This window comes from Peromyscus maniculatus, chromosome 11 (genome assembly GCF_049852395.1).
Source record: "Peromyscus maniculatus bairdii isolate BWxNUB_F1_BW_parent chromosome 11, HU_Pman_BW_mat_3.1, whole genome shotgun sequence".
Taxonomy (NCBI): Eukaryota; Metazoa; Chordata; class Mammalia; order Rodentia; family Cricetidae; genus Peromyscus; species Peromyscus maniculatus.
The window spans coordinates 16,865,287-16,882,953 of record NC_134862.1 but is presented as its reverse complement, the minus strand read 5'-3'; the positions used below and the strand labels follow the sequence as shown (position 1 = coordinate 16,882,953).

General features: G+C 39.0%; 1 protein-coding gene across 1 annotated transcript in view; it reads right to left on the bottom strand.

Annotated features, from left to right (window-relative positions):
* Window positions 1-1,285: 1,285 nt before the first annotated feature.
* Window positions 1,286-17,667, bottom strand: part of LOC102912016 (contactin-associated protein like 5-1) — a 922,425-nt gene continuing 906,043 nt past the window's right edge. Inside the window, exons 22-24 of the mRNA XM_076547187.1 lie at window positions 11,616-11,834; window positions 4,219-4,290; window positions 1,286-1,762 (exon numbers count right to left, since the gene is read on the bottom strand). Coding sequence (XP_076403302.1) covers window positions 1,566-1,762; window positions 4,219-4,290; window positions 11,616-11,834 — 488 coding nt within the window. The 3' untranslated portion in view covers window positions 1,286-1,565. The remainder of the gene's footprint in view (window positions 1,763-4,218; window positions 4,291-11,615; window positions 11,835-17,667) is intronic.

Below are 17,667 nucleotides of genomic sequence, written 5' to 3'. Positions count from 1 at the left end.
GACTCCTGCTTCCCTGCACATCTGTCTTTACTGGATGGATCTTTCTGAAGTGGATGGATGGGGATCTTTCTCATTTTTCTTGCCCCTCTTTTCCTTATGTTTTTCTTTTTTCTTTTTTTTTTCCCAGTTCTCCTCCAAGCTGAGCTAAGAGGGCCTAAACATTTTTCATGGAACCAATTTATACTTTTATTTGAATTCTGTTTGTGCTACCACAATACAGACACATGTATATATTTTTCTTCAATATAGCAACCTGAGGAATAACCTAGCTAACACATTCTAGTAAAGTGAAGAAGGCAGTTGTAAAGTTCTGGGAGGATACTGTGTACTACTTCCACACAGCTTTCTTGAAGCCTCCTGGTTTCAGGGCACCGAATTCATGCCTCAAACTAGAACAGCAAGAGCAGCACAAAGTAACTGCTCACTATTCCATAGACAATTCAGTAAATGCCCAGTTATTCCATATTGGAAAGTACTGAAACTCTCTAGAAAGGATGACGAATGGAGTCGGGGGATACTTGTGTCAACATTAAACTAACACAGATGTCTCTGGTTGCTTGTAAAATGCTTCCAAAACAAACAGGCCAGAAGGGTCTTCCTCTGCTCTGGGTCCCCCAGCTGGGTGTTCTTATAACCTAGGCTCTCTAAGTACAGTCCCTTTGTTTTCACAGTGATTATGAAGGGCTCCCACATCAGACAGACGTATACCCTCTCTCCCCACAGCTCTCAAGGGAGCCAAGTTTCCCTGTGCCCACCTGGAATAAGAGTCTTCCAGATATTTAAGTCATAAATGGAGAAGGCTACAGGCAGGACACATGACTGTGGCCTTGCCCGGGGGTCCTGGCTACTGTACAAATACCTGCTTCAGCCACAAAAAAAAAAAAAAAAAAACCAAGCAAAATAAAAAATTAGTAATAAATGTCTCTAAGACTGGTTAGATGATGTCTGCTTTAGAAGAATTTCTTTGTGTCATAATGTCTCCCAACCTCCCTACCCTATCACAAGGGACCTAAAAAGAACAAACATTGCTTTCTCTGGGTGGATGTACTTCATTCCCTCCTGCTCTATTGGGCTCCCTAATAGACTCTTTGCTTAAAGGATGACCTGACTCTGTCTGTCTCTGTCACACACACACCTACCACTTTTCTCCTCTCAGGCCATACTACCTACCATATGGTGTGGGGCAGCGTGTTGGAGACAATTGTTAAAGGCCAATGCCACAGAGCTCCAGTCTAAAGGAGAACCCGCAGAGTGAAGTTTAAAACTCAACCACAAACATCGAATATGCATGTGTACACACGTGTTCTTCCTTGTTTACAACAGTGAAATCTGTGTCTCCAGTGCTCACTTTCACAATGGTGTGTGTATCAGTGGACCACAGTAACCATAGCTACCTGATCTCCTGAGCTGGATGAAGGAGATCAATGCTCTGGGTGGATGCAGGTGTGTTCCAGAAAATTAATGACAAAAGAGAGAAAGAGAATACCTAAATTAAAAAATAGGAAAGAGAAGAGAAAATGGGGGGGAACCCACAAAAAAAGGGAACCAGGTGACCCTATGGCATCTCAGATGAAGTACTCCCGTTTGCACTCGCTGGTTGTGTTTTGCAAGTCAATGTCATTTCTAAAGGAACTGTCCAAGTTCTCTGGGTATTCCTTCTCCTTCATCTGATTGGTACGGTGTGACTGCTTATGCTGATAGAGGAAGCGGGTCATGATGCCGATGACACAAAAGGTGATGAACGTCACCACTGCTATGACACCTGTAGGGAAATGATGGGGACAGAGAAGAAAGTTGTCACTGAGAAAATTCAATCTAGACAGGCACATATTCTGGAGGAAAAGAGCAACAAGGCAAACACACAAACACAGATCTCTGTATGCAGAAATAAAGACCTGCTGAGAAGCCCTTGACCTGAAGTTTCAACAAAAGCCCCTGCAAGCAGAGTAATGAGGGAGAAAGGCTGTTTCTCCTAGAAAGTTATGATGACCACCTAAGAATAAACATGGAGTTACAACAACAAAGGGTCTGTGTGCTTTTGGAGTTGTTTTGCTTTCGTTGCTAGGGATCAAATCCAGACTTTCGAGATTTAAAATACACTAAGCCTTGCCAAGAATCCTTTGATCTAAATGCCACCTCCACCACCCCTCTGTGTGTGTGTGTGTGTGTGTGTGTGTGTGTGTGTGAGAGAGAGAGAGAGAGAGAGAGAGAGAGAGAGAGAGAGAGAGAGAGAGAGCATGCATGTGAGCGTGCATGTGAGTGTGTGTGTGAGAGTGTGTGTGTGAGCGTACATGTGTGTGTGCGCGCGCGCACACACGCATCCATGTGTAGGTGTGTGTAGGTGCTTGGCTGACATATAGCACTTGTGTAGATGTCAAAGAACAACTACGGAGTCTGTTCTCGCCTTCCACTTGTTTTGATGCAAGATTTCTCTTGTGTTCTCTGCCATTTTTCCATTCTGGGATATATTGTGAGACCTTATTTCAAAATAAATAAACAACAACAAAAATTCAAGCCAGTAAGCAACAAACAGTATGCACACAAAATTAATAATTAAGAGAGGTAAAACACTTAAGTTTTGTCACTAAAAATAATTTTGTTTATGATAAAGTTTGCATATTTGCATATTTTATGTTTTCTAACTTGTTGGTCATTGTTAATTACTATTTATATGAGTAGATATTAGAAAGTTAGATATATAGACCTATCTTCCACCAAATTTTTAAAAGTTGTGACCATAACTAAGACCACTTATATCTGTCATCTATTCTAAGACCATTGTTTCCCAACTATTTTAGAACAAGTCAAAATAAAATACCAAAGGTGATAGTCTGGGTGGTAATGAATGAATCTGAAGCATGAACTAGAGCTTTACAATGTGGCAGAGGTTGCCTGTTTTCTACTGCTGGGTTGAAGGAACTATTGCAGGCTGGAAGCTGGGCAAGCTTCCCAGGATCTCCTGTGGGGCTATGATAACCTTCCCATTCATAGAAAGACTCAAAGGAGCTTGCCAATGAGTGGGGAAGGCCAGAACCTACAGTCTTTCCTCATCAAATGAAAACTTACAGGAAGAGAGAGTTATGAAATTCTCTGTGACATGTACTGATTTAAAAGAAAAATCTGGTTCAGTTCTCTTCCCTGGAGAAGGCATTCAGCTCACATGGGTATTTTGACTATTTCCCTAAGGAAAGGTCATGGATTTCCTGCTCTGGAATGCTACTGTGGTAGAGTCCTTCTGTTCCCATTCTTCTTTGGAGCCAGCTTCTGTCCTGTTACTGCTGCCTGCTTGCCTATCTCCTTCTTAGCCAGTCTGCTCATTCTAGGAAGGCAGTAACTGTATCTCTCATCCTGTATCTATATGTTTAATGCAGGTCTGACCCAGAACTGGGGCTAATTAAATAGAAGTGAAATGAATGACTCCTGCCGACTTTTAGAGAACTCCATCTGGTGTGGATTCACTCATCCCAGCTACCAGAAGGCAGAGATGAGGCACCTGCTATGGTTATAAGTCACCAATGGGAATGGATTTCCATATCCCAAGCATCTTACATTAAACAAAACTTGGGAGTCATTCCATGTTGCAAGACCCAGATGGGAATCAAATTCCTGTGGGCATTAGACAAGCTAAGACAGAATAAAGAGTGAAGCAGGGTGAGACCAACACATAGCCCAAGAACCGTAAAGCAAGGGAAGGTGGTAGGAGATGAGCTATAAGCAGAGCAGGCGAACTCTCCACCCATAACCAGATGGGCTGCTGGATTTGGAACTTCAGTCACGTGGGCTTCACCCTGCTCATTAGATCTAACCCAAATCACTCCGTAAAGGAAAACTGAAAAAGGCTGCAGCTCCATCCATCTGTTTGCCCCACTGTGACTTCTTTCCATATGCAATTTTATTGGTCTGTTTTGTTTGTGCTTTAGAAGTGACAACTGGATGCAATGAACAAGGTGCAGGTTGCCTGTCTGTGAGTAAATGCTCCAGCTGTTGGCTGAGTTCAGCTGCCTGCTGAATTTGAGGCAGAATGAAGCCACAGAGTTGCTGGCACTGGAGGAAAGCCTGCTATTAATCTTTCAGCATGCATAAAGAGGCTAAGAGCTTGACAGATAATGCCTGGTTCTGGGTGCTAGATGATAATGGGTAAGGAAGGCTTCAGGTACTTTTCTGCAGAGCACAGGATCATAGATATCTTTCCTTCTTTCAGTAATGAAGACAGGTTACCTCCAATGACTGCAGAGTCACTCCGGACTGCATTTGTGAGTGGTTCACGCTCGTCTGTCTTTCCAAAGGGATCTAGACAGAAAAAATCACCAAAATGTAAATTTTGCTCTTCATTCAACCACAGGGAGAGCATACTCAGTGTACAATTGTGCAGTGTAACAAGATTCCTGCGGTGAGATATGAACTGGCATTTTGAAAGGAACCTAAATGAATGGCATTTAAAATGATGAGTTGAGTTGAACTCCAGAGCCCACATTAAAAGCCGAATTCTGGGGCTCCAATCTGTATTCCCAGTGAGGGAGTAGCTGGTCACATATGCAGATCAGGTGTAGGTGCAAGGGGGCCTGTGCCTCTGAAACAAGGTGAAGAAGAGACCCGCCACTCAAAACTATGTCCTCTCACCTCTACACACTTCATGACGTGCGCACATACACTTCTTAAATATTTAAAGATGAATAAAGCGTCCTGCGTACAACCCACAATACATGTCCTCATTAGCTTCTAAGGAAGTTGTGAGAAGCCTTGAGCTGGTGAGGGTGGTGCCTAGCCCATGCACCTTCAGTCACCCCCTCATCCTTCTCTGCCTTGCTGGAGAATTCCTAGGAATGACAGCTGCCTTTTACTTGAAGCACACTTTCCCCTGTGCCTCAGTGTCCTCTTCAGTTGCATGAGGACCCGAGTCTACTGACAAGGACGGCCAAAGCACTGGAAGAATTTACACCTCAGAGCATCCCTCACCAGAAGAGCAGCTGTCCAGGGTCTACTCTTAACCTCTGAGCCATTGCTGTAGCCCAATTTATTTTTCTTTTGAGACAGGGTCTCATATATCCCAGGCTGGGCTTTAACTTGCTGTGTAGTGGAAGGTGACCGTGAACTTGCCATGTCACAGAGGATGGGAGGCAGGAGGAAGAAATAAATGAGAGCAACAGAGAGATAGAAAGCCTTGAAGTAATGGAGACAGGGAGGGAGAAAGGAACAAGTGAATGGAGGAAAAGGACAGAGAAAAATATAGTGAGGGCCAGAAGTAAAGAATGAAGAGGAGAACAGGTGAAGGGCCCTCACAGGCCTGGGCCTGGTAACGAGGCTCTGCCAGGCTTTGCCCTTCCCCCTTTCCTCTCCCTTATAAACCATAGATTACATCCCAAAAGCTAGCCACCAGGGTCTATTACCTTATTTGGACATTGTCTTATGCCAGACTCATTCCTGAGGATGACTATCAAAGTCCAGGAATCGCAAGCCCCCTTCAGTTCACCTCATTAACATGGTTAATCAAAATATACCACCACATCCCAGCCCATTCTAACCCAGACCTCCCCTTTTTCTCTTCTTAAGGCCATTTGTTTCTGTTTTGCTGCCCGGGTCAGAAAGCAGCCATGTTTTTCTTCACTGTTGGAGCCAGTTCAGGTTTCCCAGTAGCTTTGCCCAGCAGGTCTGCATAGAGAGGATGATTGGACCATGGGCCTGAGTGCATTTGTCTGAGATGGTCTGCACTTTGCTGTGCTGGGGAGAGGTTTTTTCTCCACCCCTTGGCATTCCTATAAAAACCCCTTGGCAGAGACAGTCAGGGCCCGATGGGATAGGATCCAGGCCCTCTGGAGGCCATCCTGTATTTTCTGTCATTTTCTCTCCCCTCTATCCTTCTAACTAATATTTCCTGCTGCTTGTACTCAAGAAAATTCTGGGGAAATGTGGGGATAGGGGATGGCCTGCAACACTTTACCACTTAATAAAGGATTATTAGGTGAAAACAGGTGTTTGGATGTCTTTTGTGTGCTGTGGGATGGTCTGTATGTCAAATTACTGATTGGTCAATAAATAAAACACTGATTGGCCAGTGGCTAGGCAGGAAGTATAGGTGGGACTAACAGAGAGGAGAAAAAAAAGAACAGGAAGACAGAAGGAGTCACTGCCAGCCGCCGCCATGACAAGCAGCATGTGAATATGCCAGTAAGCCACGAGCCACGTGGCAAGGTATAGATTTATAGAAATGGATTAATTTAAGCTATAAGAACAGTTAGCAAGAAGCCTGCCACAGCCATACAGTTTATAAGCAATATAAGTCTCTGTGTTTAATTGGTTGGGTCTGAGCGGCTGTGGGATTGGCAGGTGACAAAGATTTGTCTTGACTGTGGGCAAGGCAGGAAAACTCTAGTTACATTTGTGCCTAATCCAGTGTCTGGGAGAGAGAAGAGAGCCTCCAGCCTTGCAGGCCTCACTTCAATAGGGAAGGAGATAGAGAGGGCTAAAGAGAAGGAGGCAGGAAAACTTAAGAGGGGAGTCTGGGCCACAGGGATTCAGAATGAGATGGAGGGGAAATGGGATGGAAGAACTAGGGAGAGAGAGAGGGAGAGGGAGAGGGAGGGAGGGAGAGAGAGAGAGAATGGTAGGGATACTGACAGTAAGTCAGGAAGGGAGGTAGTAAGGCAGAGAGAAAAGCAGGAAGGTAGGAAGGAGTCAGGAAGGGAGAGCAGTAAGTGGGGAGGGGAATTTTGGTATTCTATCTCCTGTGTCCTTACAGCCTCCTTACTCAGGCATACTCCTGTGTCATGCTTCCTTCCTGGAATTCCTCCTGCTTCTCCATGAATACTCAAATCTTAATTGTCTACAGCTAAGAGCATTCTTTTTTCCTCACAGATCATACTGGTTCCAACTTTATTTAGTCCATGCACTACTTTTAACATTGTAAATAACATAGTTCTGATGTTAACCCAGATTTCTCCATTTCTAACATGTTTTGATGTTAGAGGTTAGGTTAATACATATTAATTTACTTAATTCTAATTCTCTAGTGTTTACTAATGCTACAGAGAAAACATTTCAGATCTGCTAAGGTAACATTTTCAATAGTATGTTTGGTGATCAGGTTCTGCAATGTAACTCTTATCACAGTGATGACATAGTTCAAGAGTGTCTCCTTTTTAGAACTGATCAACATTGGATATTAAATTTTAAAATCAATCTTGGCTTTAATTTTCCCTCCTTCAAAAATAAATGCCATAGCCTAGATGCATAAACACATCTAGTATATGGATCCATCCTCCACCTGCCGTCTACCATCCATCTACAGACCATTTATCTATCTACTTATCTAGTACTATATCTTTGTCAATAATTTAAAACTGTATGTGTCTATATACATTTGCATATTTGCATCATATAAGGACTTCCATCTTTAAATATAATACTAGACATTGCTTGATAACCAAGCAAAGGTGAATTTTCACCCAGTACTAAATATACTGGATCTCACCAAAAGATATGTAACAATACTCACACATTTCCTTTGATAAAGTTCTTCTGCCAACTGAGAGTTTCAAAGAACAATTTGAATCAAGACTTTGTTGTTCCTTTTTCTATATATATCAGTCTGTAGTTGAATAGTGATACATCAGAGTTAATGTTGTAACCTAATAAAATTTAAAACTATTTTTCCTGAATTTTATGACTTGTTTGAAGATCTTGCTGGCCAGAGTATGGACATCTTTCCCAGGTGTGAAACAACTTTCTTGGAGGTGATACAATCTCCCTGCAGGAGAGTTAAGACTGAGGGTGTTCTAAAGGGAGGTTCCATATGACTCAGCAAGTAAACAACCCAGCAACTCCCATAAGTCTCTGAAGCTGACTAGATGTGGTAGTCAAGCTTATATAGGCAGTGAGGACTGGTTAGAGACGCTCTCATATCAGTCAAGCTGCCTGGAAGTTTCTCAGACCATCAGAGCTGCCTGAAAGGAACAGAGATTAAGGCTACCTGCAAGAGGTACACTCTGACCTATTGAGCTGCCTACAAGTTTTGCAGTGTGCTCCAGAGTTTCAGCCTATATGAGCTATCACCCATGCTGGGATAGGCTTTGGACATGAAGCTGTCTTTGAGTTGTTTCTATTCCTGTGAGTGACTCATCACCCATAGTCCTGTAGACAGCCCCAACAAAACTCACTCGTTCATCATATTTGAATTTGGGGGTCTCCTAGTTTTGGTTTGTCACCAGTTCTCTGACTGAAGTTAATAAATGTGGTGTTTTTTTTTTCTACATCTCCTCAGGAATAGTGTTGCACAGTGCTAGGCTAATTAACTCCAGGGATAGTAAGTGCTTTACACACAGCATGCCTTTCACACACACAAACCAATCAGTTCACAGCCTTCATCCCCAACCACCCTGCTATTTGACTCTCACTCTCCAACTCAGTGTGCCTCTTCCTCAAACACCAGAGACCATTCTGAGACAGCTAGAAGTAATCTCCATAGCACAGGTTGGCTCAAAGCTACTCAACAGTTCACCTCTAAAGGGCTCAAGCTTGCCTGCCTTGCCTCACTTCCTTCTAACAGAGAATGTAATCAAGTACTCAAGCTACATTTCCCCCCAATTCCTTTTATTGTGCTGGTTAGCCCCTATGCTTCTTTATGTAGATTAGATAAATAGATAGATAGATAGATAGATAGATAGATAGATAGATAGATAGATAGATAGATAGATAGACAGACAGACAGACAGACAGACAGACAGACAGACAGACAGATAGATAGATAGATAGATAGATAGATAGATAGATAGATAGATAGATAGATAGATAGATAGTAAATGTGCACACACACACATACACAGATTTCCCTTTTCTTGAGAACTATCGGTAATGAATCTTCTCTAACTTCAACCCCTTGCCTTTTGAGAACAGATACCCCGAGAGTGATAAGGAAGCATTTCATTGCCACAGACTTTTCCGTCCCTAATGATTGATGGTGTTGTCACTTTTCATGTGGCCACACTTTTCATGTGACACTTTTCTATTGGCCATTTTTATGTCACTTTGGAAAAATGTATATTTGGATGCTTTGTCTAATTTTAATCAGGTTATTTGTTTTCTGGCTGCTAAGTTAAATCAATTAATATTTCTTGAAAATTGACTATGAAGAGATAGAGTCCACAAATCTTTCCTCACAGCCCACAGATTGTTTTTCATTTTGCTGATCATTTCCTTTGCTGTGCGGAGTCAGTTCTAAACTTCATTTTACTCACTTACTTCTTTTTGCTTTCACTGTATGCATTTAGTCATATCAATACATGGCATTTTCAAGACTAATGTCAAGGATACTTTTTCTGTAGTCATCTTTCTGCAAATTCTAATTTCAAGACTTATAAACAAATTAATGATTTCCATGTCAAGTATTTTTATTGAGTAAGACAATTTTCCAGTTGCATGATTTTCTTGTAGCTAGCTGACCCCAAGTCTCTTATAAAGAGACTGTCCATTTCCCCAATGCTTGCCAAACATGAACTGATCACACATGCCTATATTTACTTCTGTGCTCTCTAATCCATTGCCTTTGTCTTTGTATCTGTTTCTATGACAGTATTTTATAATTTTTATTATTACGTTTTTCCAATATAATGTGAAGTCAGCGACTTTGATTCCTACAGCTGTCTATAATCCATGTTCATTTTAGGATTATTCACAATAGCCAAGATGTGGAAGCAACTTAAGTATCAATGGATGAGTGTGAAAAGAAATTGTGCTTCTATTCACATTGATTACATTCATGCTTATACAAACACACATATACATACATACACATACTCACACAATCACACACCAGAATATTACTCAATAACAAAAAGTTGGTGTCTTCATTTAAAAAGAAATGTGAACAAAAACATCCCATCAAGTGGAATAAGTCAGCCATAATAAAGAAAAGGAATGTCTGCTTTCACTAATATTCAGAATCTAAAAAAGAAATACAAAAACAAAACTGAAAGCAGAACATAATGATACTTGACAGTAGCTTGGGCTTTGTTGGTTAAAGAATACAAATTTTGTCATGAATAAACAAAATCATAAAATGAACAAATATGTTTTTAAGGTCAAATGTCCTCATCAAACATATAAGCACATACAGTATAACTAGGTAAATTATTATGTGCAGAATATGCACTTATGTAATTATGTATATATGTATGTATTTATGTGAATGATTCATGTGTATAGGATGGTATGTTATTCCATGAGGGCCAGTGTGGAAGTAAGAGATTTATTCCTAATATTTTTTCAATCATTTTTATTGGCAATTTGTTTTTGTTTTTGTTTTTGTTTTGTTTTTGTTTTTCGAGACAGGGTTTCTCTGTGTAGCTTTGCGCCTTTCCTGGGACTCACTTGGTAGTCCAGGCTGGCCTTGAACTCACAGAGATCCACCTGGCTCTGCCTACCGAGTGCGGGGATTAAAGGCGTGCGCCACCACCGCCCGGCTATTGGCAATTTTTGAGGCTACATCTTTGACTGAATCTGGAGGTCACTAATTCAGGGAAGTTGTCTGTTTGGGAAGCCCCAGATATCTCTTGTCTTTGCCCATGCAATGTGTTACAAGCACTCACTGCCATAACCAGCTTTTTATCTGGTTGCTGGGGATTGAACTTGGGTCCTCATGATTGTACAACAAGCATTTTAGCCATTAAGCCTTCTTTCTAACCCTTTCCTACTAATTTAATAAAAACAATCATCATATAATACATATAAATTATCACATTTTATACTTTATATGTCTATAATTTTGTTCCTTCTTCATCCAAAATGCTAGAGACTAATACTGAATTTCACAGTCCCCATTATGATGTTTTCATGCCCCCTAAATACTTTAATCCTCATATCAGTTTCTACATAAATAATAGTGATGCACTAATTCACATACATATTATGTATATGTGCATGATATGTACTACATGAAACTACACATTAATTAAAACACTCATCACCTTAAACTAGAATTAAATTAAATATGTTAGTTAATTTTAATTGTTAATTTGTTAATTATTACTTTTCAATCAGTTAAATGCACAGTAAATATATTGTTAAATTCCATATTTAAAATGTACTATTAATTAAAGTAATTACTGTTCTTGTGGTCATACCTTTCTTTTGTTTATCCCGATTTACCACTGTTTGTGTGATGGTTAGTGTTAACAGTCAATTTTTTTTTTCAGAATCTAGAATGGATTATCTTGATTTCTTAAGTGAGGTGAGAAGAGCTACCCACTGTGGTTGGCACAACTCTCTGGATGGGATCCTGGACTGTATAAGTGGGGAATGATCTGAATACTGGCATGTGTACAGCGTGCTCTGATTCCTGATAGTGTGTTTGATATGACCAGCTGCTTCAAGCTCCTGTTGTCTTGATTCCCTGTTATGATAAACTGGATTCTTGAACTGTGAAGCAGAATAAACTTTTTCCTCAATTTGCTTCTGTCAGAGTGTATTGTGAACGAAGATATGACCCATAAGAAACCAATTACAGTTTGTAACCACCTATGCAGGGTAAAGAGCTGAGTGCTACTGGCCAACCAGTTAGATCTGTAAGACAGACGAAGTGTTGTTAGTGATGGAAACTAAAGAGAGCATCCTCTGGGAAGTACCTGATGAAGAATGCACAGTTGTCACTGCATTCATATCAGAGTCCACCATGAAGCCACAGTTGGATTCTGTCAAGGTCCCTTGGACAGTCACAGGTGCAATGCTGGCATGGCGGAGGGCTGCCTTCAATGGGGCTATGTGGTTGTATTGGACTGAAGAAAGGCATCCAACAAAACCCAAGATGTTTGCTTTAGCAACTTCTGGATCCAACCCAAGAGTCTCTGCAATAAATGAAAAGAACCACAGGTCTTAGTTTTTTTCAAATACTCTGTATGTTTTCCTTGACCATTATCTAAAATGACCAAAACTTCCTTGTTATTCTCTAAATAAGGAAAACATACATATCTCTCTTCCTTGTTTCAACTCACATTTACTACAGGCATTAACTAAAATAACTGAAAAACTTCCTTGTTATTCTCTGAATAAGAAACTATACATATCACTCTTTCTCATCTCAACTGCACATTTACTGCAGGAATCACCACATGATTCAACTATTTCTCATAGAAAAGGGCTGTGACTTTCTCTGCCTTGGTACAAAATTGTTTCAAGCTTCAGATTTTTCATTTCATGTACTTTTTGAACTGTAGAAAGGGTAATGTAGCTATATTATACTCTAATCAAATGCTAGATATTGGAAATAATTTGTATCTCTGTCATCATCATTATATATGCATGGATTAAGGTAAATGATGCAAGCAAATCACAATGCTTATTACAACATTTGATTCACAATAGTAACAAGGGAAAATAATAAGAAAGAAACAAAGGGATTAGAAATGAAAGTGTGACTCCAAGAGATGTATCATGCTTGTTATCTCAAGGTAGCTGTATAGACTGAGAGAGTAAACATCTCTACCTACATCACTTCACTTCATCTTACTGATTGGGCACTAATTGGGAGGATAGCTTTTTGCCTATGAACATATTCAAATTCCCAGGGTATTGTTTAGACTTTATAAATGATGAGGATGCAATCATCTGGGATTCACAGCAAGATCAAATGTTTCATTTTCTTGAAGATATCTCATTCCTTTTCTTAAAAGGGGTCATTTGAACAAATTGCTATGGTGCAATTACATAAAACTGCAATGTATAATGAACAGTATTTTTCTTAAGATATAATAGTTTCAACATAACTGGATGGCTCAACTGGTTATTTTATTATGATAAGCCTTTTAGTTTCTTGAAAAGGGGCAGGGATTTTCTTATCTACCAGCATACATTATAATTTTATTTTGATTCATAAATGGTCAAATAGTGTCTTCCTTGAAAGCTAAGAATGCATTATGTTGACAACATTAAGGAAAAGATGTGAGGACATATTGTAGAAAATGAGATGGTAATAATTCTTAGTAATTCTTGCCCTCCTATTTCTCCTCTAATTATTTTCTTTAAAAAAATATTTATTCTAATCCCCCATGTGTGTTGTGTGTGTGTGTGTGTGTGTGTGTGTGTATGTGTTTGTGCATTTGCACACACCCTTTGTGTGTGGGTGCTTATAGAGGACAAAAGAGGATGTCAGATTCCCTGAAGCAAGAATTAGCTTTGTGGGTGCTGGGAACCAAACTAAGGTCCTCTGGAAGAGTAGCAAGTGCAGCACCATCTCTCCAGCCCCATTGATTTTTGTCCTCACCTTACTATTTCCCTTCAACATCCACATAGAAAAGAGCTTACCACTTGTCTTTTCAAACATGCAAAACCAATAAGGACACATTACTTCATGTGGCCAGTATAACACACTACTGCAAGCTTAAATAACTTAAATTGCTTAAAACATAAATTCATTGTATTTCATCTCTGTAAGTTTGTTGTAACTGGAAGTTTTCTCTGGTCCTGCCCAGCCCCACAGACCCCACAGCTACTTATAAAATAATCCCTCAGAAGATTATATTAATTAAAACTGTTTGGTCGTTAGCTTAGGCCTACCACTGACTAGCTCTTACATTTAAACTCAGCCCATTTCTGTTAATCTATGTGTTAACATATGTTCCATGGCTTTACCTCTGTGCCATTACACGCTGCTCACTGGATAGCAGGCTGGCATCTCCTCACTCAGCCTTCTTCCTCTTTGCAGAATTCTCCTTGTCTGCTTATCCTGCCTATACTTCCTGCATACACATTCACAGCATACAGAACGACATTCCCATCATTTCTCCCTTTTTTTTCTATTTAAAAGGAAGGTTTTAACTTCAACAGTAAAATCATAAATAAGAAAACAGTTATCATACAAGAATTACAGTTACAATATCTAGTCTATTTATATTTGGCAAAATTAAAGAAAATATTCTATCTATCCTATATTTGTAAGTCTAGGGTTTTATATCTAACTTATTTTTATCATAACTAAGGAAAATTATAATTATAACCATCTAGCCTTCAACTATTTCACAGACTCCAGAAGGATATAATATTATCTAAGTAAACAGGAAATTCATTGTAAGCAACTTCTAAAAGTCTAGAATAACAGAGACAGCTGGCTGCCTGGACAGTCACCCAGAGTTTTTTTCCATAGTATTGGGGCATCCATTTTTCAGCCTACAGGTCTAGAGTCTCTCAGTCGCTTCTCTCTGTGTCCTGTAGGGTGTCTGGCAGTTTCTTCTGTGAAGCAAGAACCTGAAGGACCACCTTGCAAAGTTCAGTGGTCACTTTTTTATGGGTCCTGGATAACCATTAAATATAACATTTTCTCAAGCAGTCTAGGTAAGAGCAGTTTCTTGCCCAAATGGCTATTTTTGCCAAGAAGATAAACTCTATCTACATGGAGTGTCTTTGGTGCCCATCCTCCTTTCTGAAGTAAATTGGTGCTGCCAGGAGCAGACGTGTCTCATTAACCAGAAAGTCTAAGTTTTTAAAGCATTTTAATTGCCATATTCTGTAGGTCTTTGAAATGTTTGAAGATGATTTACCTAATTGAATTATATTTATGTATACCTAGAAAACTTAACATGACTGTAAGTTTGACTATCATAGCAGACTAATTATTAATCTATATTTCTTAATTATCCACTACAATTTAAATGAGTTACATAAACAAATACCTCAAAGGAGAGTAGAAATATACATACAATATAACAAAATTAAGTTTAAATTTGTATCAATAAACTAAAATCCATACCAATGTAAAACATTTTAAACAAGTTGCTCTTTAAAAGTAGGTTCAACAATCCATCCTTTTATCCTGTCTTATATATTCTATCATATATATATATATTCTATCATATATATATATATATATTCTATATCATATAGTTGTTAGCCTGGCAGTACCAACTGGGCTTAAAATCAAGGTATCAGTTTGGCCAGGTTTCTTCTGGATCCTTTGGAGGAAATGAAGTTTCTCTCCCATGTTCAGCTCCTGTAGCCTTCACTCATGCCTAGCCTCCTTTGATAAGCAATGTTGTTGCATTTTTCTGTGCCTTTTTTTCATGCTCACTTCAACCTATGATTCTCTTCTTTACCTCTTTATTAGACCCTTGTAGCTATAGTGATTTCATCCAAATAATCTAAAAGTGTCTGGATTGAGGAGATGTCTCAACCATTAAAGTGATTGTCATGTCAGGTATGTAGAACACACAGTAGTCATTGACTGGTAGTTAGTAACGGGTGAAGCTAGCCACTGGTTGGTCGTCTATTAAAGGCAAGATTATATCTCAGAAATTATAGAGAAGTAAAAGCTAGAGAAGGGAAGTGTAAACTGGAATGTCATCTTGGTACTGAAGAATTTAAAAATAGTGGAAAGTGAAGTATCATTGAACTATGCCTTCAGAGTCTAAGTCAAGAGTGCTACTTCCCATTTCATGAGCTCACTGGAAGGCAGACTTCACTGATCCAAGGAGGATATCACTATAAAGGCTGTGACAAATCAAAGTTCTTGTACAAAAATAGGCATAGAGAAATTGTGTGAAATGCTAAAAAGTGACATTCTTTCTTTAAAGAAAGGTTGTGTGGAATAAAATCTTATCTCTGGAAAGTGTTTATTCTAGACACATTAAGATTTCAGATAATGAGAGGTATCAGTAACGGAATAAAAACAATTGCTATGTAGACTCAGGGGCTTGTTATAGGTCTCGGTTGGTTAAAAATACTTATCCTGGGAGTATGAAGACCCAAGTTCCATCTGAAAACCCCGCAGTGGAAAAAGAGAACCAAACGTGTATGGCACATGTGAATAGGAAATAACAAGAAATTAAAATTTTATAAAATAATAATAAATAAAAACATACTCTGTTTGAGGTAAGAGGTGATTGTTTATCTGATATTTATAAAAATAGAACAGTAAAACAAAACAAGAAACCTATAAAGGACAATTTAAAATTTTTTTACCTCTCATTGTATTATAAACTTATAAGTAGTGCATAATAATTATTTCCTCCAAATAAATGAACAGATGAAAATCTTCAATATTTATCACTCATTGGTTAGTCATTATGCAACACAGTGGTGTTTATTTACTTTTAAAAGATTTTATTTTCGTTTTTATTTCTGTATCTACCTGTGTTTGTATGTATAAATGGATGCAGTGCCTACAGAAGCCAGAAGAGGGCATCAGCTCTCAAAGAGTTGTAGTGAAATAAATTTACATAATGTACATAAAAGAGATCACAAACTTCAAAACTCAGTACTTTAGTCAAATCTTTCACAGTTCACTGAACTTTGTACTAAGGATATGATACATTTTGTAATTTAATGATTTCAGGGCTTAGATTATCATTGAACTAGATAAAGAAGAAGCTAGGTGAGGGAAATATTTGATGTCCTGCGCCAGAGAAACAAAATCGAAGGCAAGATTTACCAACAAAGGAGCTGCTGACACGCATGCAGCATGTATATCTAAAACTCACCACCAAAATACACCAGTGCCATGCTCTGTTCTCAAAATTTCCTAATGCACAGGACTTCTACTAAAGCAAGAAGAACCATGAAGTGTCTATTCTTTAAACATGCTACCACTTTGCAAAACCATGGGCATATACAAAGAAAAAAACTGGATTTCTAACTGCCTTATTGTCAACAGATTGAGTTTATCTCACTGAACACACTTTAAAATCTCGTTCCCTTCAGACTCCTCCCGCTGTCCTGAAGCACTAACAGGGAAACATCATGGAACCCTGACATAGTGCAGGTGGGACACTGGGTGGACTTGAACTAATGAATCTTGCTACAATACAAAGGACTTCCTTCCTTATTTCTAAGCTTTGATTTTGCTCACTGTTAACCAAAGGTCAGTGTGCCTGCCATAAAATGATTGGGAAAATAAAACATACGCATGAATCTTAGCTGAGTGTCCATAAATACATTTTGGTGACTCTTAATTTTGCTTACATGTTGTAATATACATTTATGTTGCCCAACATGATAGAGTCACATGTCATGGAGTAGCTATTTAACATCTTCATTTTTGTTGGGAAGGTGGCTCTGTAAGTATGAGTGTCTGTCCACATGCTTGAGAACTTGTGTTTGAATTCCCATAGCTAGCATAAAGGAAGCTAGATTTCACAGCCTTCGCCTGTAATGCCAGAATTTTGGGGTTTACCTAGGCAGATCCTAGGAGCTCCCTGGCCAGTCAGTGTAGTGTAAATGACAAGTTTTCAGTTCAGTGAAAGACTGTCTCAAGAGGATGAGCTGGGGAGATATAATAGACAGTATGTGATATCCTTCTCTAGCCTCCATCTGCCTGCTCAAATGTATACACACACACACACACACTACATACATACATACATGCATACATATATACATATATATCACACTATCATACACATACTATACATATATACACACATATATATACCATATATCACACTATACATATATGTACAGTGTGAGTGTAGTTATATTCATAGCTCACACTTACATTTTTATCTGTGGGTAAGAACATTTAAAATATATTATTTTAGGTCTCTTTAATGAATAGCAAATTCTCTGTGTGAGTCTGTTTATTCATTTGTTTGTTTGAGACTGGGTCTCAGTAGACAGTTCAGATTTCCTTGAAACAGAATTCTATGCCACACTCTCCCAGGATTTGGGATAACAAGCCTTTGCCAACACACC